This window comes from Rhinatrema bivittatum, chromosome 2 (genome assembly GCF_901001135.1).
Source record: "Rhinatrema bivittatum chromosome 2, aRhiBiv1.1, whole genome shotgun sequence".
NCBI lineage: Eukaryota > Metazoa > Chordata > Amphibia > Gymnophiona > Rhinatrematidae > Rhinatrema > Rhinatrema bivittatum.
The window spans coordinates 776,577,895-776,601,566 of NC_042616.1; the positions used below are offsets into that span (position 1 = coordinate 776,577,895).

The window sequence follows — 23,672 nt, forward strand, 5'->3', positions numbered from 1 at the left end:
CCACCACTGGTTGCGGAGCTGGAATATCGAGTTCTGCAAGCACGTGAGGGATCAGAGGATCCAGCTCCTCCCTTCGAAACAACCGGAGCACCAGCAGGTCATCCCCCTCAATCAGAGCGGAATTATCAATGTCATCACCCAGGTCTGCAGAGAGAGGGTCTTGGGGCGCGGGGTCAGGAGGGGGAGAGGGCGGCAATAGCACTGCATCAGTTGCTGGGCGAGGTAGTCAGGCCCTAGGAGCCTCCTGCCTGTCTACAGGCCTGGGGATCTTTGCCAGAGGAGGCCTCTGCAAGTCCAAATCAGCTTCTGCCTCCATGTAAGCCTTATGTAGTAAAAGGACAAATTGTGAAGAAAAGGGGTGCTGCCTCTTTAAGCCCCCCCCCCCCCGAAAGCAAGGAAGGAAGAGACGGAGGATCAATACACTAACCGAGGGGCCTCTCAAGACTTAAATTAGGCGGCAGTGGGAAATCCCCTCCCCCAGAGCCCTGTGCAGCATCGGAGCTTGAGTCTCCCAAAATGGTCGCCGGCTCCCAAAAGGGACGGGGCCGGCCGTTTTCTCTGAAGCGGCTGACTGATTCCAGCTCCTCGCGGCCACAGGAGCGATACTCTTTTGCCTGCTATAGACAACTGTGAAGGGCCTTCACCCCCAGGAATGCAGCGAGAACATAGTCCCTCGCGGGAGAGCCGTGCTGCCTGCTGTCCACAGGCCGAGCACTGCGAAGCTGCAGAGGAAATCAGTTGGGTAACAGAGAATTACTCCTTCTGGAGATCTGGGAGAATAAGCAGGCTCTTGCGGCTGTCTTTTTTTTTTTTTTTTTTTATTAAATCAAGCTGATTAACCAGGGGAATAAAACGTCCCTATGTTTAAGTATTAAATAATAGCCCTCAACAGAGGAATGAAACGACTCTGGCGGTATAGAGGGGGGAGGGACCAGCCCACCGGTAAATCCCCCCCTCTCACCGGGCTTCTAAATGTACTCCAGGTATATAAGCTTTAGGACCAAAGGCCCTGCCGTGCCTGCTGCCACTGAAACTGTCCCACTAGGGAGAATCTATACTCCTTGTACTTCCCTCAGTGTTAAAACCTTTTTTTTAAGCTACTTATTAAAACCTTGATCTAGTCAGATGCACCAAAGGGCGAAAAGACCCCTTCCAACTTATTAAAGAATCAAAAATTTGTAAAGGATCAGGACCATAGGTTGTGCCATCCTTCATCTGCTGGAGTCGGAGAAATACTGGGGGATCGCAGATGGCACACCAGATTATCAGGGGGTGCCTTACAGCTTTTTTCTCTGACTCCATCTGCTGGAAGGGAGGTATAACCCAGCGGACTAGACTGATCTGGGTACATACTGGGAACTAAGTTTGCTTGAGTAACAGCTTAAAATTAGGAGCACACATACACGCTAGGCCTATTTTAAATCATATGCACATAAATGCATGATTAAAAAATTCCAATATATGTTTGCTCGCACACCCATACGCGCATATACGAATGCCTGAGCATTCATTTTAAAGTTACCCTCACACACTGAAATGGACTGTTACAAAATTGCCCATCTGATATGCAGATAAAGTTACGTGCATATGTCAAATTCACATGTAAGTCTATCCGGACTAAACATTGGCAGTTCCTGAGGGTGGAATATAGGGGAGGGTATCGGATTGACTTGCATAATTTTGGAATTTAAAAAGTGTATGCATACATTTTCACGGTATAAATTGTAGGGGTAGATTTGGTGAGATAATCTACATAATGGACTTAAGCGTGCGAGTCTGCTTTGAAAATTGGTATAACTTATGTGATTTATTTGCTGGCTAACTTATAATTAACCCAAATAAATAAATTTTCAAAACACTGCAATCATTCCAGCTGGCTTAAAAGTTAAGCCGCTGATTGGATTTAAGTCTGCAATCATTCAGCACACCTCATTTTGGCTGTCTAAATTTAGCGGACTAGAAATGAATAGCTAACTTTTATTTCTTACCTAAAGACTTGCCTCTGTGGCCACCATTTTTTTGGTAGCAGAATTTTTAGCCAGCTGAACCTTTGAAAAGTCCACCCATATGGAACAACTGTCATTAGGCAAGTACATTACTGATTTCTCTACTGGTAATAAGTATATGGCATTGCACGGCTTTTCACACTGCATTTTAGTATACATTATTCAAATGCAGCTTAAAAGTAATACCTGTCTTTCAACTTTAACAAATTTTCCCATCATGCTTTGGTCTTCATTTTCTGATGCTTTGGCTACATATGGTTCATTCCTAAGAAGAAAAGCAACAAATATTACCATTTCATCTTCACCGTCTCCACTCACCATGCTTAAACAGTGCACAAATTAAAAAAAAGTAAACTATAAGCTCCCCCCACCCACACTCTATAGTGTAACTGTCATCAAGGGAGGGGAAAACTCATACATATCTATTGATTTTTTATTTTGTACCATGCTTTGAACTTTCTTCCAGATTGTGAAAGCGGTCTAGAATCAATTTAAATAAATAAATAAGAAAACTACTGAGCCCCCCTATAAATTAAAGAGCCAATGATATGTGGGTTCGTGATCACTAGGGAGAAACAGTGCTGTTGCACCCACTCCTTATTAACCTGGAGTACTCCCTTGTTGTCCCTAGACCCCATGATAGTCAAGAACTATACTCTGGATATAAGAATAATCTTTTACTTAAATAAGTCATTGAGGAAAAAATAAAAGAAAAACAATAATATAGATGTAGGGATCCTGTTAGTCCCCTACTAAGGTAAAGTAAAAGAATATACCTGTTGGTGTGCGGAGAGTTAGCTAGTAACTAAGGGGCAGATTTTCAAAGCCCTACACGCACGCCGGGCCTATTTTATAAAGGCCCGGTGACGTGCCTCTGGCTCCGCCCCTTTGAAAAAGGAGCGGAGCCAGAGGCCTCCGGCACAGCGGCCATTTGCTGCTGTGTCAGAGGATCGGGTGCCGGCAGGCTGCCGGCGCGTGCAACTTGCACCTGCCTGCAGTAGGTGCAAAAGGTAAAACAAAGGTCGGGGGGGGGTTTAGGGGAAGGGAGGTTAGGTAGGGGGTTAGGAAGTTCCCTCCGAGGCCACTCCGAAATCAGAGCGGCCTGGGAGGGAACGGGGATGGCCGCAGACATCAGCACGCACAAGATTCACTAGTGTGCACCCCCTTGCGCGTGCCGACCACCAATTTTAAAACATGCGCGCACCTGCGCGCATATGTTATGAAATCGGGCATCCATGTGTGCGCGCCGGGTAGCGCTCGCACATGGACGCCCGCCCGTAGGTATTAAAATCTATCCCTTAGTGTGTTTGCAGCTCCCTCATATGGAATGCTGGCCATGGAATTATCCTGTTGTTTCTACTGAGAGATCACTACACATGGATCTCTTTTGCTTTTGAGGAGACAGCATTAGGGATGTGCAGACCAAAAGTTTAAGTTCATAAGTCCATAAGTCGAAAGGGGGTCCCATTTGCGGTCAATATGGACATATGGAGAATTCCATAAGTTGAGTCTATGTCCATATGTGCAAATAAAAATTTAAACCCCTCACCCGCCTTAATCCCCCCCCCCCCCAAGACTTACCAAAACTCCCTGGTGGTCCAGCGGGGTCAGGACGCCATTCCTGAACTCCTTTGCAAGGAGCACGTGACGTCGGCGTCACGTCAGAGTGACGCGGCGTCACGTGATTCCCATCGGGTTCGCTCCCGGACCCCTCGTTGGGCCCAAAAGGCACTTTTGGCCAGCTTGGGGGGGCCTCCTGACCCCCCCAAGCTGGCCAAAAGTGCCTTTTGGGCCCAACAAGGGTTCCGGGAGCGGGCCCAACGAGGGGTCCGGGAGCGAACCCGAGGGGAATCACGTGACGTCGGCGCCACGTCAGAGTGACGCGGCGTCACGTGATTCCCCTCGGGTTCGCTCCCGGACCCCTCGTTGGGCTCAAAAGGAACTTTTGGCCAGCTTGGGGGGGCCTCCTGACCCCCCCAAGCTGGCCAAAAGTGCCTTTTGAGCCCAACGAGGGTTCCGGGAGCGAACCCGAGGGGAATCACGTGATGCTGCGTCACTCCGACGTGACGCGGACGTCACGTGATTCCCCACGCGTCCGCTCCCGGACCCTCACGGAACTTTTGGCCAGCTTTGGTAAGTCTTGGGGGGGGGGGATTAAGGAGGGTGAGGGGTTTAAATTTTATTTAGATCAACAATCGCGATTTCCAACGTATTCAACATAGCTATGTTGAATAAGTTGGAAATCCGATCGTTTAAGCCTCATCTTTTTTTTAAGTTAAAAAAAAATAATAAGTTGCGTTTTCCATTTAAGTTCAAAACGAATGCACACCCCTAGACAGCATGTCTTGTGCTTAGCTCTGAATTAACTTACACCTCCATGGAGTTCTTTTATTTTGGACCAGAGTTTCTGTCCACCCTTTCGTTCCACTCTTGGACTCAGTTAAGCTTACTTAATTGTGCTCTTCAAGTCAATGGGAGAGGTTCCCCTCCAGCAAGAAGAATCTGAGATCACCAAGATTCAAGGAGAGGATGACGTCTAGCCATCCTGAAAGAGGAAGAAGGAGAAAGGGCAGAGAAGGAGGGGGATGGACCACTTCAATGGCCCTTGAATATCTGCTGAAGTTTGGGAGATATAAGATTAAACATTTTAAAGTACATCTTTGATGCTTCAAACTACCATAGGAGGGAAGCACCAAACCTTTGTCCAGAATCCAATGGGAGGGAAGAGATCAGGCAATTAAAATAATTGATTTAATGTGATATCTGAATTTAAGAAGGACTGTAAGAAATCACAAACTTATTAAAATCAATTGTAGCAGCTTGAAATGAAGTACACTTCTATAAAGACTTTACATCAGCATTTGCCCCTTATCAGTTGTACTCCTGGGGGAATTCTGCACAAAAAAAAATTAAAAATTCTGTGCATAAAAATGTAAACTTCTGCATACTTTATATTAGTTAAAGATTGTGATATGTATTGTTATTTTAAGTAATTTAAAATGCAATACAGAAAAGTTATTACTCAAAGATGCAGAGCTCCCCTACAAGTATACTGTAAAAATGTCCCTTCCACCTCTCCCTACTCCCCTGGCCAGCCCTCGTTCACTCTGCCCTTTTAGGCCACAATTCCTCTGCTCTCCACTATCTCTCCCATCCCCCTCCATGCTCAAGTCCTTCCATTCTATTTCCATCCCCCAGCCCTCCACTCCCACAGTTTGACACCTTTCTCATTCAGGCCCTCACAGAGGCTTCCTCTGTCTGCCTCACACACACATACTCACACAGGCTCCCTCTGTACCTCTCTCACACACTCTCACACAGGCTCCCTCTCTCTTTTACACACACACGCATGCACACACACACGCACCCTCACACAGGTTCTCTCTATCCTACTCTCACACACACAACCTCACATAAGTTCCTCTGTCCTTCTCACACACACTCACATCCTCACATAAGCTCCTTCTCTCTATTGCACACACAAACACCCCATTATCCAGGCTTCTTCTCTCTCCTGCATACACACATCCCCTCATACAGGTGCCCTCTCTCTGTTGCACACACACTAACTTAGGTTGCCCCCCTCTCTCTCTCATACACACACAATCCTTCACGTGGGATTCCAATCTCTCACTCATGCTCACACATTTATACACAGGCACCCTCATAAGCACACTGCCTCTCTCACACAGGCTCACAAGCTTTCTTGCCACTTATGCTGGGCCTTCTCTGCTGCTAGGCCCGCTGATCTCCACCATTTCACTCGCAGCCACTTAGGTTTGATCTTTGCTGCAAGCAGGACAGACTCCAATCATGGCCAGTTGCTGCCCTGGACCTGATCTTTGCCATGAGCAGAATGGACTCCGCTTACGGCCAGCTGCTGCACCGGACTGATCTTTGCAGCGAGTGGGACGGACTCTGCTTGCGGCCAGTTACTGCCCCAGGTCAGACTTAACTTGCTCACAAACCACAGGGCCTTTCTCTGAAATTCTGCGCAAAAACTAAATTCTGCGTGGGAGGAGAATTCTGTGCAAATTTGTACTCTGCAGTAGCGCAGAATTTCCCCAGGACTAAGTAAAAGAGAAATGTTGGCAACCACCAAACAACTCTCCTTGTGAATTATTGAGCACTGATGTTATTATTCTTTGAGCTGTGATTATCAGTGCTGAGTGCAAGAGACTTGAGCATGGGAAACATAAGAGCAATGAGAGGGCCTTGAAAAGAAATGTTCCCTCTGCCCAGGAATCCCTGGATATACATCATATGGAATAATAACAGTCTCCACCTAAAAAATAAAATGCGAAGATATAGTCTCTGGAACTGTTATCCGTGTTGTACGATCACAGGGGTTGCATAAAAATATAGAAATAATGGCACAAGAGAACACCTGAATTTACCTCTGAACAGTAAACATAAAGCAAGTAAGAATTAATTAAAGAAAAAGTGGGGTAAGGGTCACACTTTATAAAGAAGCAGCCAAACATATATAACATAGTAATGATGGCAGATAAAGACCAAATGGTCCATCCAATCTGACCAGCAAGTTGCTCATGGTAGTAACTGCTGCTCAATCCAGGTTTTCCCTGTGCTTTCCGTTAAAGATGGTAGCTGCTGCTTCATGAAGGTTACCCCCATGCCTTCTGTTAAGAGTAGTAACTGCCGCTGAATGTCAATGCTACTCTCTAGGTGACACAGGATATAGATGTTGGCCAGGAATCATCACTCCAGTTACTGATGAGGATTCTGGCAGACAGGAGGTACAACAAGGCCCACATAGCCTCTTGGTCCATAATAGAGCAAACATTTGGAATATTAAAATGTCGCTTCAGGTGTATGAATCACTCAGGTGGTCTCTTACAATACCCCCAGATAAAGTGGCTTTGATGCTGTAATGACCCTGGCTGCTGTGCAGCCCTCCTGCCTGCAGGGTCCCTCAGTGGGCTGTAGTCTGAACTGCACAGGCTTTCCTAAAAGGCACATGAGACTGTCTACCACACCTTAAAAGCCTGCCTCATCATCGAGTCTCCCTTGCTCCTTCTTGTGGCCACCCTCATTCTTTATTCTGCCTTGTCCTTGTTCCTGTTTTCAATGTGCCTGTTAGAGCCCTTTTGGTCTTGTTTTGTTCCTGTTTGAAGTGTGGCCTATTAGAGGCCTTCTTGTCCTGTCTTTTTTCCTGACTGTTTCCCTAGCCCCTGTAGGGTCTTCCAGTGGCCCTCTTGCCTGTTTACTGTCTTTATTTATTTGACTCCTGTCTTGCCCTGCAATCTGTTTCTGTTTTGCCCTGCCCTGGTCCTGCCCTGTGCCTGCTTAGCCCTGTCCTTGTCAGGGCCTTGGTTTTTTGCCTATCCCGCTCTTGTTTTGCCTTTCTTCTCTCTTTTTCCCTCTGCTGTCTTGTCTGTTGAGTCCCTGCCTTTCCTTGCACCCTGTTCCAGTTTTGCTCTGCCTTTGCTCTGTGCTTCTTTTCTCTGTTTCTGTCTCCTTGTCTGCTCTGGTTCCTGCCTGCTCTGCCCTTCCTCTGCGTTGGACTGACTTCTCATTCCTGACCCAGTCTGACCTTCGACGCTGTTTCATTTGATGCTTGCTGACCTCGGCCTGCCTCATCTCTGCTTGAACCCCTGCCCCACTGGCCTGCACGGCTGTGACACCTACTATATTCTTCACAACATTACAGAGTTAACCAACATTATATTTATAATGTATATTATCATCATTTGACAAGATCTGGGTGGCACCTTATAGACTAACCATTTTATTGAGGCATGAACTTTCAAGGAAAGAATCCTTCAGCCATCCTCTTCCATTGATGTCCTCTTCAAATGATGCCTTCCACTTGGAGGATGCACCAGAATAACATCTCTCCAGTACTTTTCCTCCTGAGCAGAGGGCACTATTTTGATGTGCAGTCATTCATTTTAAATTTATTTTATTTATTTATTTAACAATTTTTATATACCGGCATTCGTAGGACACATCATGTCGGTTCACAATTAACTGAGAAAGGAAATTACACTGAACGAGGATAGAGAGAGTCAACGATATTACAATGAACTAGGAACAAGGATAGAGAGAGTCAACGAGCAGGGATACAACTTTGTAAAACGAACTGGATGATGATTATCCATGTTAAGAATAGGTATGCATCAGGATGTTAAGGATGCATGTACACTTTTTAAATAAAATAAATACATGAATATATAATAAATGCTGCTTTGTCTCCACAGGTTCTCTTTTCTAGAAGTATTCAAGCAAATGATTTTCATATCACTTTCTTTCCAATGAGGAGTGTGCAAAAATTAGCATTAAATTTATATTAAAGATAGTGGGTTGGGTGAATGGTCTGTTTGAATTGAAACTGTAATTTGTAATAGGACATACTAAATTAAATGAGTGTATTAATTTGAAGGGACTCGCTATATTTAAATTTTGTTTCATTTCTGGTAAACATTTTGCTATAATTTTCAAAGTTTACATGCATAAAAGAATGTACATAACCTTAGGAACTAATAGCAGGCATTTTTGGAGGGTGGAGACGGGGTGGGAATCGGACTTACACATGTATTTTTGAATTTTCAAAAATCAGCGAGAGTTTACACACAGAACGTTATATTCTGTTTAGAGAAGGCGTAAGGTTGAAAGGCAATTAGTGAAGTATCTCAGAGATCAGCTCCGGGGCTTCTTCCATTCAATATATCTTTGTGAATGATATTGCTGAGGGGATAGAAAGACAAGTTTGCCTTTTTGCGCATGACACTAAGATCTGCAACGAAATGGACATCCTTGAAGGTGAGGGAGTCGGCAGAAAGAGAAGTGATCTATAAAAGGTTGAGAATGCTTGGCAGTTAAGATTCAATGCCAAAAAGTGAAGACTCATGCATTTGTGGGTGCAGATATTGTTGTGTTAGGATGGCCTCTAAAGGCCTTGCATTCTGTTGTACTCTGGTGTTTTCGTGTGCCCTTGGGCCTCAGACCGAGCCCAGACCTTCAGGGCCGGGCCGAGGGTTGACGGCGTGTCCCACGATGGCTAACTGTCTGACCCTCTGCCAGGCCTGTAAGCTCCCAAGGCCAACACAGGATGATGTTGGAAGTTGAATGGTCCTCCGACCATTCCGAGCCCTTTCGGACCTGCTGCGAGGAACAGCATGGAGCAGCAGGCCTGGCCTGAGGTTGAGGGCAGATGGGCCTTGACATGTAGACAGGACAATGGTCGATGCGACGGCATCGCAGACGAAGACACTTGGGTTGATGTGACGGCATCACAGAAGAAGACACTTGGGTTAATGCGACGGCATCACAGACGAAGACACTTAGTTGATGCGACGGCATCACTGACGAAGACACTTAGTTGATGCGACGGCATCACTGATGAAGACACTTGGTTCTTGACAACAGCTGGGAGGAAGGACATTTGCACTGTCTCTCAGGGCGCCCTACTCAGGCCACCCGCGGGACTGAGTCGCGGACCACCCTGTCCCACTGCACACCCTACTCAGCCCTTGGAGGCTGGTCACGGACCACGAGGAGAGCGGGACAAGCACGGGGAAGATCCAGGCAAAGAGGAACTCCAATGACGGAATCGATGTCACCCGAAGCTCCATCAATGGCTGGCGGGAATGGAGGCTCCGGAGCACAGGGACCAATCCCACCTGCAGACTGCTCCATTCTCGGGCACACACCATCCGAGAACCACAGCTCTACAGGAACAGAAGGCTCAGGAGCAGCAGACGAAGACACAGGGAAGAACATCCTGGAAGGCAGGCACAGCAGGAGGTGCAAGATCATGACGAGGCATCAAAACATGGACCGGGACCTCGGGCAAGACATCAAGAAATGAAGACGTGGTAGAAGGCAGACGAGACGAGGAGCTCCACGAAGAACAGAAGACCTTACAAGGCTCTGGCAGGCAGGAGCCTCCAGAGGGATGTCGCTCAGATGCAAAGCCCCGACAGACTGAGAAGACAGCCCTTTTATAGGGCTAAGAGAGGAAGTCCACTCCCTAGGTGGGGCCAGCACACTTCCTGTGCCTGGCCCTTTAAATGTAGTGAAGAGGCGCGCGCCGGCGCTTAAGGAACAGCAGAAGCAGGGCTGCAGGACCGTGGAGAGCGGCCTGCACAGCGTCATCGCGTAGACGCAGACTGGGCCTGAGGAGCAGGCCCTGACGTTGGCAGCGGCTCCAGCTGCCGGATGGAACCGGGGCTTGCGGCCTAGCGCCGCAAGGATGGTAATGGCGTTGGGGGCGGTCCCAGCCCCGTGGGGAGAGGCAGGAAGTCTGCGGCACTGGCCGCGGTGAAGATGACGATCCGGGGCAGCCTCCGGGCCGGGAGGGGCAGGCGAGACCGCAGCTCCAGCCACATTGGAGGCCCGACGGCGGCGTCCTGCCGCGTCGGGTGAAGAAGGCAGCGTGGTAAGTGAGTCTGCTCGCGGGGGAACCCGCGGGCAGGGGAATTCATAACAGATATGCAAAGGCGCTCTCTATGCGATGGGGATGGTTGGGGGAGACTGAGGAGCACAGCCTGGGAGAGAGCCCTTGGGATGGTAGTATGATGATCTGAAGAAAGCAAAGCAATGAGGCAAGGAGGCAACTAGGGCCAGAGGCTACATGCAAAGAGGCATAACTAGCAGGAAAAAGGAGATGATAATGCCCTATACAGGTCTCTGGAAGTACTATATCTCAAAAAGGGTAGAGAAGGGATAGCAACAGTCCAGAGAAAAGCAATAAAAAAAGTGTATTACCCTAGAGGTGAGGAGAGACAGGGCAGATATGATACAGATTTTAATTACCTGATAGGTACTACAAATGTATAAGAGACAAACCTTTTTCAAAGGAAAGAAAGCGGTAGAGCTATAGTTCACGATATGAAACTCCAGTGGCAACATCTGGAAATATTTTTTTCAGAGAAAAGGTGGTGGATATCTGCATTGCCCTCCTAGAGGAGGTAGTGAAGACAAAATATAGTGATTATAATTCAAAAAGGCATGGGATAAACACAGAGGATCCATAGAAGCAAGAGAATGAAAATGGAGCACGTGGAAACTAGGGAGAAACCTACACAGAGTGACTCTTATAACTCTTGAACAAGAAGTTTGCTTAGAAAATCCTAGTTAACATTTGTGTGTGCAAGGTACATGGTACGCAGACTTTACAGTTATGAATATGATACTCGGGGGCAGTAATTGGCACCCTACTCCGAGCACGCAAGTTCTCCACATCCCTAACATACATAAGGATTTGGAGAATTATTTGAAGCCTGGTGCGAGGACCGCGACATCAGGCCATGCTCAGTCAAAATTCCTACGATTTTGGAATTCCTACAAAATGGGCTACAGAAGGGATTGTCTCTCAACTCCATCAAGGTACAGGTAACCGCATTGTCATGCTATGGAACCAAGAGCGAGAGCGGCAGCATAGCTTCTCACCCGGATGTCTCCCGCTTTCTGAAAGGAGTCAAGCAGATCCGACCACCTCTCAATGGCCAGACTGTAAGAGAGAATCGAGCTGGATCCTCGTGGAGGCTCGGTCCCTGTTGGAGCAGGTCTCTGTGTGGAGGTAGCGTGAGGCGGCTCCCTGTCAGCAGTCTTCGCATGCCTGCGTACCACAGTCTTCTTGGCCAGTCCGGGGCCACTAGAAGTACTGGTCCCCTGTGGTGTTCTATCTTGTGGATGATTGCACCCAATAGGGGCCATGGCAGGAAAACGTATAACAGAGTCTCCTGTGGCCAGGTCTGTACCAGGGTATCGATTCCCTGGGACTGGAGTTCCCACCTGAGGCTGAAGAAGCTGGGCATTTGGGCGTTGGACCGGTTTGCCAGGAGGTCCATGGTTGGTGTTCCCCAACGGTTTACTATCAATTGGAATGCTGTGGTTGACAGCCTCCATTCTCCTGGGTCTAGACTTTCTCTGCTGAGGTAATCCGCAGCGACGTTGTCTTTCCCCGCGATGTGGACAGCTGAGATCTCTTGAAGATTTGCTTCCTCCCATGACATTAGGGGGTCTATTTCCAGAGACACCTATTGGCTTCTGGTTCCTCCCTGATGGTTGATGTAGGCTACTGTTGTGGCGTTGTCCGACATTACTCTGACCGCTTTGTCTCAGAGTCTGTGACTGAACCATAGGCAGGCTAGTCTGACTGCCTGGGCTTCTAGGTGATTGATGTTCCATCCCGACTCTTCTTTGTTCCATTGCCCTTAGGCGGTTAGCTCCTGGCAGTGTGCTCCCCATCCTCGTAGGCTGGCATCTATGATCAGCAGGATCCGGGTTGGTGAGGATAGGCTCGTTCCCTGGCTCAGATGGCCTTCTTGTAGCCACCATCGTAGTTGGGTCTGAACTCTGTCCGGGAGCTGAAGACATACGGTGTAGTTCTGGGACAGTGGATTCCATCGTGATAGTAGTGAGCGTTGTAGGGGTCTCATGTGAGCTCTTGCTCATGGCATTACTTCCAGTATGGATGCCATGAAGCCGAGGAATTGTACGTAGTCCCATGCCGTGGGACGAAGTTCACTCAACAGGGCTTGTAACTGGGTTATCAGTTTTGATCTCCTTATCGGTGTCAGGATGACCTTGTCTTGTTTGGTGTCGAACCGGACTCCTAAGTATTCTAGAGATTGAGAGGGCTGCAGACAGCTCTTGTTTGTGTTGACGACCCACCCTAGGCTCTCAAGTAGAGTTTTGACTCTGTTGGTCGCCTGGTGGCTTTCCTCTGGGGATTTGGCCCTGATCAGCCAATTGTCTAGATAAGGGTGTACACGGATTCCTTCCTTCCTCAGTGTTACTGCCACTACCACTATGATCTTGGTGAACGTCCGGGGTGCAGTGGCTAACCCGAATGGTAGTGCCCGGAACTGGTAGTGACGGTCCAGGATCGTGAAGCGTAGAAAACACTGATGCTCTTGATGGATGGGACCGATTCAGGGATGTAAGGAACTCTCCTGGTTGTATCGCCCTTATACTGAGCGTAGGGTTTCCATGTGGAAGCAAGGAATCTTCAGGTGATGGTTGACCGCCTTGAGGTTCAGGATGGGCCTGAACATTCCTTCTTTCTTGGGAACGATAAAATAGATGGAATAATGTCCAGTATTTATTTGCTGTGGAGGCACCGGTGTTATAGCCTCTAAGGCCAGCAAACTGGTCAGTGTAGCTTCACTGCCACCCTCTTGGAAGGGTCATGGCAGGGGGATTCCACAAACTTGTCTGGAGGGAGGTGGTGGAAATCCAGGTAATATCCCTCTCGAATGATGGATAAGACCCACTTGTCCGAAGTCTTTGGTAAAATAGGGCAAGTCTGCCCCGTATGGCTTCTTCCTTTGGACGGGTTGGCTGATTTTCATTGTGGGGTGCCTGCTGGGGCCTGGGCCCGAGCTGGCTCCCCTTTTGTTGTGCTTGTTCCGAAAGGACTAGCTTCGGCCTGCGAGGTGGGTCGCTTGATATGTGCTTCTATATGGGTTGAAGCGCTGTGATCCTCTGCCCCTGGAAGTTTGGGGGAAAGTCACTGGTTTCTCTTATTCCTGTCCTCCGGTAGCCGCAGCAGTGGGGACTCACCCCATTTGTTGGCTAGTTTCTCTAGTTCACTTCCGAACAGGAGGGTTCCTTTGAAGGGCATCCTTGTGAGCTTCATTTTGGAGGATGCGTCGGCCGACCAGTTTCGGAGCCAGAGTTGTCTTCTGGCTGCCACAGTGGTTGACACTCCTCTAGCTGCGGTGCACACCAGATCAGAAGCAGCATCCACGAGGAATGATACTGCTGGTTCCAGGGCCTCCCCAGGAGTGTTGTTCCTGGTCTGTGATAAGCAGGTGCATGACACCCCGGCACAGCAGGCCGTAAAGACATAAAAGAGACATCAAAGGACTGTTTGAGGATAGATTCCAGACGTATATCTTAAACATCCTTGAGTGCTGCTCCTCCCTCCACTGGGGTAGTAGTGCGCTTCGAGACCACGCAGACCATGGCATCCACTTTCGGGCATGCCAGGAGATCTTTGGCGGCTAGGTCCAGAGGGTACATGGCTGCCAGAGCACGCCCCCTTTGACCATAGTTTCGGAGCATCCCATTCCAGGTCAATTGGTTGCTGGACGGATTGTAATAGTGGGAAATGACGGTAGGTCTGACGGAGTCCCTCTAGTAGGGGGTTCATCTTAGGTTCCCCTGAGGCACTTGTGCCCAGGATAGCAAGCTCTTTTAAACTGTGTGTGACCAGGTCTGGAAGCTCGTCCTTGGTGAAGAAGCATCTCATGGTTCGGTGGGGCTCTGTCCCCGGAGGGAGTTCCCCTTCTTCCAGGGGTTCTGAATCCTCATCTGAGTTGTCCGTGTCCCCGAAGGTGGGGCTACTGGATGGTGGGGTCACTTCCCTGGGCATAGAGGGTCCCGGGACGTTGAGGTCCTTTGGTGGAGCTTGTGGCAGTATTATAGGAGGCCCCGGTTGCATGTGGACGAAAGTATGCAGACCTTTGAAGAATTCCTCCCAGGAGATAGATGCTGGGTCTAGACTAAGGGGCACCGTGTCCCTGGGGAGCCCCATTTGAGGGGGGGTCCCACTGTGCAATACTAGGTCCGGCGTACTGTTCGACAGGCTGGAACCCGGTACCGGCTGGGGAAGGCCATGGGTTGGATCCCCTAGGGCCTCTTCGCACTGTATACACAGGGCCGTGGCCTTCTCATGCTGTGCAGCTCTAATGTGGCATGCTGAGCAAAGGCCCTGAGTCTTGAGTTTCTTTTCCGGTGGTGCCATGGCTTGTGCGCGTAAAATACAGTTGTGCGCTCCGGTGTGTCGGAGTTGTGTGCGTAGGATTGTTGCGCGCTCAGGAGATGTGCGCGCTGTTGTGCACACAGATCGAGTTGTGCACCCGGCACAGTAAACGCGTGGCTATGCGTGTTGTCTGTGCGCACGGTACTTGTGCACATGACGTTGTGCGCACAAGGTATTTGTGCGCACGGCTCGCCTCTGTGCGCATGGATCGGGGCGGCAAACAGGGTGGCGAACAGATCAAAATGGTGATGGCAACCACGCGGACAATATGGCGACCACCTTGGAGGGTCTCCAAGTGGAAGGACCCTTGGAACTAACCGGGGTCTAGCCCTGCTAGGGCAGACCAACCCGCTGGCACTGGTCCCGGCTGATGACCTTGCGACTCCTCGAGCTTCGGGGACCGGAGACTTTTAATTTGATTTCTACTTTACCTTGTCTCGGCACTTCCCGGTCTCGTTCCGGGCAGGCTCCGGCTGGAAGGGGAGAGGGAAAATACGTTCACCGCCGAGCTCGAGATTGCACCCGCTGCTTCTCAGCCTCGCCCGATGTCAGGGGCTAGGTCCCCACCGAGGGTCGGCCGCCGATCCGAGGCGTACCTCAGCGGGATTGCGGAAATCACCTCGGGAATTCTCAACTGGGGGAACAACTCAATAGGTGTCACCCCAGGAGAGCGGGGCTCATCTGTAGAGGTAAGATTTCTTCTTATTCTTTTGGTTTTCTTTGGTGAAATTACTCTAACTGCTATGGAGACTGAAAATACTGAAGAGATGCACTTCCTGCAGGGGTATATGTACTAGGGCTGACATCAGATTGAAATTTGATCCGTCTCCAACTGCTATCAAGAGTACACTATACCCATTGGTTCTGAGTCCATCTGCTACATGCTAGGAAAAAAATGTTTTGGTTCATTTTATCCTTTCGAGTTTTTTTGCTCACAGTGAGCCATGGATGTTGCTATATATAAGAGAAATCCTTCTTAAGTGAAGAAGCTGCTAAAATTGCAGAGTTCCATGCATGCTCACGATAGAGGTGGACTGCATGGCCAATATTGACTTTGAATGTGGAGTCAGTGGAGGTGCATACAGATAGACATTGAAGCACTCTTACTGGTCCAAGCTTTAGAAATGAAAGGAAGGAGATGGGAGAAATATAGTGTGTGCTTTTTCTTGCACATTGTCTTATGATCTTTTCTTTTGTAAAATCTTCAGTCTTTTTTAAAACTTTAATGAAAGAAGTCATTTGACAACAATAGTAGTGGTACCAAATTAGCTATTGCAGAGACTCACCTGGGAGATTGCTGAGATGGGTAGGCAAATGCACTTCCTCTATGAGACTTCCTATGTTTAGGTGTTGATGGAGGTCCAGGTGCAAAAACCATATCTATTCTGGAAAAAAAAATTAGCAAGACAATCAAACGTAAAAATCATATAAATATATAGGGGCAGATTTTTAAAAAGTACGCACGCGCGTACTTTTGTTCGCGAACCCGCCGCAAACAAGAGTACGCCGGATTTTAATAGATAGTGCGTAGCTGCACGTATCTTTTAAAATCCGAGGTCGGCGCGTACAAGGCTGCGCAAAATCGGCAGCCTGCGCGTGCCGAGCCGCGCAGCCTGCCTCCATTCCCTCCGAGGCTGCTCTGAAATTGGAGCGACCTCGGAAGAACTTTCCTTCCGCCTTCCCCCACCTTCCCCTCCCTTCCCCTACCTAACCCAACCCCCAGTCCTATCTAACCCCCCCTACATTTATTATAAATTTACGCATGCCTGAGGCAGGCGTAACTCACGCACGCTGGCCGGCTGCTGGCGCACGATTCCCTGGCCCAGGAGCAGTTTCGGAGGCCTCGGCCATGCCCCTGAAATGGCCCCGAGCCGGAACCATGCCCACGGCCCCGCCCCTGAAACACCCCCAGATGATGCACCAGCCGCGACATGCCCCCCCCGACACGCATCCCGGGGCTTGCGTGCACCGCCGAGCTTATGCAACATAGGCTCGGCGCGTGCAGGGGGTGGAAAGGGCAGCTTTTTGGGGGTTACATGCATATCTTACGTGCATACCCCTTTGAAAATCTGCCCCATATTACAAAACCACAAACAGTTGTAGATCAGTAGCTGGAAGGTTTACAGCTTAGGATATGTGAATAATAAATGTGCAATTTTAGAACCAACCCAGCTCACTCCTTTACCTTGGGGGGAAAACAAGAAAGTCCAGAGTGAAACAAAGGATAAGGATGTGTGAATCTTGGGAAAACAGATTCAAGGACAGTCAGATTCTCAGAATGTACATAAAATGCATGAATCTTCAATCTATCCGTGATCCAATTTGATACAAATCTGATCCAGTTGTGGTATATTGACAGAAATCTGCTGTTTTGGGGAAAAATCTGTGGCAGATGTTGCCAGCTTGCCATGAAGTTCTGCCAGGGCACTATGGATTTTGTCACAACCTTTCTATTATGATGCCAGGGACGTAGGGAACATCGTGGATTTCTACATAATTGAATCAGGCTGAAATGCATCAGATTCAAGTCCATGGCAAACAAGTTCACACATTCCTAGAGGCGAGCCTCAATATTTTGTTTCTAAGAGAAAAACCACTGGTGGCAAGCAAGATCAGCTGAAGTGCAGAAATAAATCTCATGCTGAAATGTCCCAGGAAGAAAGCAGCAGCCATGAGACATAGGGGGTATCAATGCCAGTAAAGTCCTGCATCACACTTCGGCCTCACCATCACCTATCGAACACTTTACAGTCTTACTATACCTGGTTTGAAGGTATTTTATTCTGGAAAGCATATCCAGATGCCCTGCAGAATATTGCTCAATGACATCCTTTACATCATAAGGCCTCAAAGTCTCCTTGAACTTTCTCTTGTACAGAAGAAACTGCAGTATTCTGTGTGGAAACGAAAACACTTCGTGACATCCTGTAAAGTACGAAATGGCCAAACTCAAATGCTTTGCAATCGCGTTTCAAGCTGGCTGCATCATGAATGAAGCAAGTTCGAATGACAAAGCCACACTTCATACTGAAAAGATAAGGGACTCTTCTTAATTTTGTTCATTTGAATTTGTGACAGCTTTACCTTTTGAGTTTTTACACTGGATGTTGGGACTATGATTTATGAATGGATGCTGCATGCTTAAAGAACTCATACCACCAACATAGGATTGCCCTGACACAACTAGAATGTTTCTTTTGGGAAAAGCTTTTGGACTAGTGGTTTTCACTTAATTTTTACATTTGGCATCCACGGTAGTTGCTTTAAAGTGGAAACTCTATACACATAGCAAGCAAGTGATGAGCATCAAGCTCCAGAACACAGTAAATGGTGGACCTTATACGCTAACCATAGGCGCTCTGAAATAAATACATATTGAAATCACCCAGGAAAATACATTTCAGTTCCCAAATTTAATTTTCATCCAGGGGAATGAATCAAAACATTGTTTTTCACACGATCAATATGTGAAGTTTATTTATTTTGGAGTGTTTTGTTGTCTCTCTTCATTTATATTGTACTTTGCATGGAGTCTCAGAGTTTTTATCTGTAGCACTGGAGATCTTTGGGGAATTGTTTTGCCTCTGCACCTGGACTTTGTTACAATACTCATAAGTGTCATGGTTCCTTATTCTGAAACATATCACTATCATGTCATGGAGGAATCTTAATACTCAGTATCACTGGGCAGTTCTAATCTGAAGCTTTAGTTGTTTTTAGAGATATGCAATGAGGTGGGAGAGTGATTGTCTTCCTATAATGAGATGATCCTACCTTTGCTTCTACTGTAGAAGGTAATGTAATGTAGAGGGCATTAATTAAACCTTGTAGTGTGCTTGCAGATCCATGTGTAACTCATGGTTACTAAATTGTTATTTTCTGGTCACCTTGCTCTTGGTTTTTGTTTGGTGGCATCTAAGTGATCAGAAGATATTTTCAGTTGAGCCACAAGGGGGAGTGTGAGGAAGCTGCTGAAGAGAGAAGATGTGAAAGCCTCAGAGCAGACGTACAGTGAGAAAGACAGAGGGGGTCTGGGAAGAAGGATTAGAACATTTTCACTGTGTGGATTCAAAAGAATGCTGAACATGTGCTCCTTAGTTGAACATTGCTTGCACCTAAGGAGAGCCAGGAGTTAAAGCAATAGATTTCCTTCTCCAGTTCAAAGTTCAGCATAATGGAGTATGAGTGAGTATTCTGGACTTTGCTGTGAGCAAAGTGCTATATGGTATTTTCACATGCAAAAAACGCCTTTAACTCATGAGAAAATGCCATTAACATGTGTAAAAGCAACATGATGCAAATTACAAAAAGGGGAGGATATTTGGCCTCACAGTTTTGTGAAGCTGTGCCATAGGGCTTTATGTGTGTGTGTGTGTGAGAGAGAGAGAGAGAGAGAGAGAGAGAGAGAGAGAGAGAGAGAGAGAGAGAGAGAGAGAGAGAGAGAGAGAGAGAGAGAGAACCTAGCCATAATGCCCTCACACTAGATAGGTATTTATATCTCTATGGAAGGCCCACCTTGTAACGCGAGGTGAGGTTTAGGTATTAGTGTAGGGGTTAGGGGCCACTTTGACATTCAAAGTTAGACGTACGAACAGAACAGTGCTCTCTTGTGAAGATTTGATGACGTTCGGAGTGAGGAAACTCACCCAAAGATGAGATTTGTGCAATGTTCTCTCAAACTAGCTTGATGTTACCCAGGTAGAGAGTCCATCAAGCTAGGTTGAGAGAACATTGCACAAATCTCATCTTTGGGGAGTTTCCTCACTCCGAAAGTAATCAGATCTTCACAAGAGAGCACTGTTCTCTTCGTACATCTCACTTTGAATGTCAAAGTGGCTCCTAACACCTGCACTAATACCTAAATCTCACCTTGAGTGACCAGGTGGGTCTCACATAGAGATATAAATACTAGGGATGTGAATCGTTTGACGATAATTTTAAAATCGTCCAAAATCGTTAGAGTGCACAATACAATACAAATGCCCCCGATTTATCGTCAGGGGCATTTGTATTGTATCGTTAAATAGGGCGCGGGAAAACCGGCAAACCAAAAAAACCCTAAAACCCACCCCGAACCTTTAAAACAAATCCCCCACCCTCCTGAACCCCCCAAAATGTTTTAAATTACCTGGGGTCCAGTGGGGGGGTCCCGACGCGATCTCCAGCTCTCTGGCCACGGCTGCGTTGAGAGAAATGGCGCCGGTGGCCCTTTGCCCTTATCATGTGACAGGGCAAAGGTAGCACCGGCGCCATTTTGGTTCCTGGTTCCCGACGCCACGCGTGCAGGAGATCGCCCCCGGACCCACGCTGGACCCCCAGGGACTTTTGGCCAGCTTGGGGGGGCCTCCTGACCCCCACAAGACTTGCCAAAAGTCCAGCGGGGGTCCGGGAGCGACCTCCTGCACGCGGGCCGTATTGCCAATCTTCAAAATGGTGCCGGCGCTACCTTTGCCCTCACTATGTCATACGGGCGATGGTTTGTAAAGTACTTTTTATGTCTGTGTTTCTAACTACAATCAGTTGTGGTTATGAATACATTATATGCAGTATGTCATGTCTGTAGGTCATTCTTTGACTCTGGTGAATACACAATATGATGTGTCCTGAACACATGACCAGAAAATAGTGATAGATATCACCCACCAATGGCATTTTGGACTTCTATGCTGGAACAGGGAAGAGGTGGCACGAGGGCTGGTGGCAAATGAGCTTGGGGAAGGGAAGCAAGTTGGGGAAATCATTGCCTGGTCTGCGGGAGAGGGGAGGCTTTGCCTTATATAGGGCATCATAGGGTGGGAAGGAGGGAGATTGTGAGTTGTGGGAATATTTCATTGATGTGCTAGGGTGCCAGAAGGAAGGTAGGAAAATGGAATGTTGAGGGGGCAGGGGGTGTTTCTTTGATGTACTCCCACATGCTGAAGGTCAGGCATTAACATTTAGATTTAGACCAGCTATCTCTGTGCCCATGCTTAGTTGACAAGCACTGAAACATTTGTGCTAGCCAGCTAAATTTCTTCCCTAACTTGACCCCACTCCTGGAACACCAACAATTTTGGCCACTATATTTAGCCACTGATTAGCAATAGATTTGCAAAGACTGTGATCTAGCCATTTATGACCTTATTTGGCTGACTAAAGCCCTTTGAAAATTCACCAAGCACACCGTGATTGGCCAGAATAATATTGGCAAAGACGTTTTCTCTGGCATTGCTGAATTTTGTACAACATTCACGGTTTGAGTTAAGAACCACTGTAAATAAAAAAAAGAAAACAAATACCTGGCAGCCCGGATAGCTCCCTTTATTGTAGGGATCAAGTCTTCTAAGAGGAAGTCATTGCTGTAGCCCCTGTCTTCAGCCATAGGATCTCCAGTTGAGCCAGCATCTAAAGATCAAGAGAAACATCTCAGTATACTGCTGCTAAATATTCCTCAAAGCAACCTCTTGTAAATCAGAACATAAGAATATAAGATATGCCATACTGTGTCAGTCCAAGGGTCCTTCAAGTGCAGGATCCTCTTTTCAACAGTGGCCAGTCTAAGTTACAAGTTCCCAAACATTAAATAGATTCCAAGGTACTAATGCTGATAGCAAGCAGTGGAACTTCCTTATTGATTAATAGCAGATTATAGACTTCTGCTCCAGAACTTATCCAAACCATTTTTAAACCCAGTTACACTAACTGTTTTAACCATTTAACTCCTCTCCAATCTAAATCTAATCTATTACCTATATGCAGACAATGTACAAATACTTCTACCAATCACAGAATCAGTTAACAAAACTCTTGCTTTCTGGGATACATGCCTTAAGTCTATAATCAGCCTTCTATCAAGCCTCAACTTGATCCTGAACACTAACAAAACTGAACTCCTACTCATCTCACACAACGGAAATATCTCACGGCCCAACCTACATTCCACAACCCTCCTTACCTTCTCCCCCCAAGTCAGAAATTTAGGAGTCATCTTCGATAAACAACTGAACTTCAAAAGTTTCATAAACAACACAACTAAGGACTGTTTTTTCAAACTTCAAGTACTGAAACGATTGAGACCTCTCTTTCACTTCCATGACTTCCGTTCTGTTTTCCAGGCAATCATCTTCTCAAAAGTAGATTACTGTAACTCTCTTTTGATCGGCCTACCTGCAGTCTCTATCAAATGCTGCAAAATGCAGCAGCCAGAATTCTTACCAGGACTAAAAAAAGTGACCACATTACTCCCATCTTGAAGAACCTCCACTGGCTCCCAATCAAATACAGAATCTGGTACAAAGCTCTCTCCATTACTCACAAAGCTCTACACAATATCGCCCCACTAGAACTTATGATCCCTCTTCGACCTCACTTACCATCCAGGCCGGTAAGAGCAGCATATAAAGACACCCTTGTGGTCCCCCCTTTAAAAACTTCATTAAGTAAGAGAGCCATCTCAGCCTCTGGACCAATACATTGGAATTCTCTTCCACCAGACCTCAGGCTGGAACAGTGCCTGGTCACATTTAAGAAAAGACTCAAAACATGGCTGTTCAAGCAGGCCTTTGCTTAAATCATACGCCAGATGAATTAAATCAGCTCTGTCACCAGTAACGCATTGACTCTTGCCTGCCTTCTCTCGATTTAGTCAAATGCTATATGTCCTACTTTAGCCCCAAATCCCAAGGTCCTTGCCAATACCATGGTCTTAACCTAACCATTCTCTACCAGCCATGTATCATAGTTTGATTTATACCATGGTTTGTTTTAACAGTTTCATGATCCTAGTTCTGTAATCCTTTGTTTTATGTAATTGCACTATTTGAGGCACTGTTATTGTTATTATGTAAACCGTTTTGATTTGTAACTTTTTACAAGAAATTCGGTATATAAAACTGTTAAATAAATAAATAAATAAATATTCTCTAGCAATGAATTCCAGAGCTTAATTGAGTGAAAAATAATTTTCTTGGATTTGTTTTAAATGTGCTACTTGCAAACTTCATGGACTGTCCCCTAGTCCTTCTATTATCTGAAATGTAAATAACCATTTCACATTTACCCATTCAAGTGCCTTCATGATTTTGTACACCTTTATCATATCCCCCCTCAGCCATCTCTTCTCCAAGCTGAACAGCCCTAACCTCTTTAGTCTTTCCTCATAAGGGAGCCATTCCATGCTCTTTATCATTTTGGTCACTGATCTCTGTACTTTCTCTAGTGCAACTATCTTTTTTTTAGATGCATCGACCAGAATTGCACACAGTATTTACCATGGAGCAATTTAGATGAATTATGACATCCACCGTTTTATTAACCATTCCCTTCCTAATAATTCCTAACATTCTGTTTGCTTTTTTGACTGTGACAGCGAGCACACTGAGCCGATAATTTCAATGTATTAGCCACTATGTCCCTAAATCTTTTTCCTGGGTTGTAGCTCCTAATATGGAACCTATCATTGTGTAACTATAGCATGGGTTATTTTTCACTATATGCATCACCTTCAACTTATCCATATTAAATTTCATTTGACATTTCGATGCCCAATCTTGCAATCTCACAAGGGCCTCCTGCAATATATCACACTCTGCTTGTGATTTAACTATGCTGAATAATTTTGTGTCATCTGCAGATTTGATCACCTCACTTCTCATAACTCTTTCCAGATCATTTATTTATTTATTTTCAGAATTATTTTTTATTGGAAGGAGATCAGCTTACAAATTCAGAAAACAAAAACACAATACCAAGGTACAATGAGCTTGTCCAGCAAACCCAACAATTCTCAGATAAAGTAGCGAAAAATCACGCAACAGGCGTGCTCCTCCACAAATTTGTTTGTTTTTCATTTCTCATCCTCCTAGGTCTACCCCCCAGAACCCCTGTTGTCCACATTCAACCCCATTCATACTCCATTCATACCAATTCCCCCCTCCCTCCCCGGGACCTCC

General features: G+C 46.8%; 1 protein-coding gene across 1 annotated transcript in view; it reads right to left on the reverse strand.

Annotated features, from left to right (window-relative positions):
* Positions 1-23,672, reverse strand: part of KCNQ3 (potassium voltage-gated channel subfamily Q member 3) — a 627,835-nt gene that overhangs the window by 17,178 nt on the left and 586,985 nt on the right. The window contains 4 exon segments of the mRNA XM_029592045.1: positions 2,193-2,271; positions 16,029-16,127; positions 17,505-17,636; positions 21,021-21,126. Of these exon segments, the coding sequence (XP_029447905.1) occupies positions 2,193-2,271; positions 16,029-16,127; positions 17,505-17,636; positions 21,021-21,126 (416 nt within the window).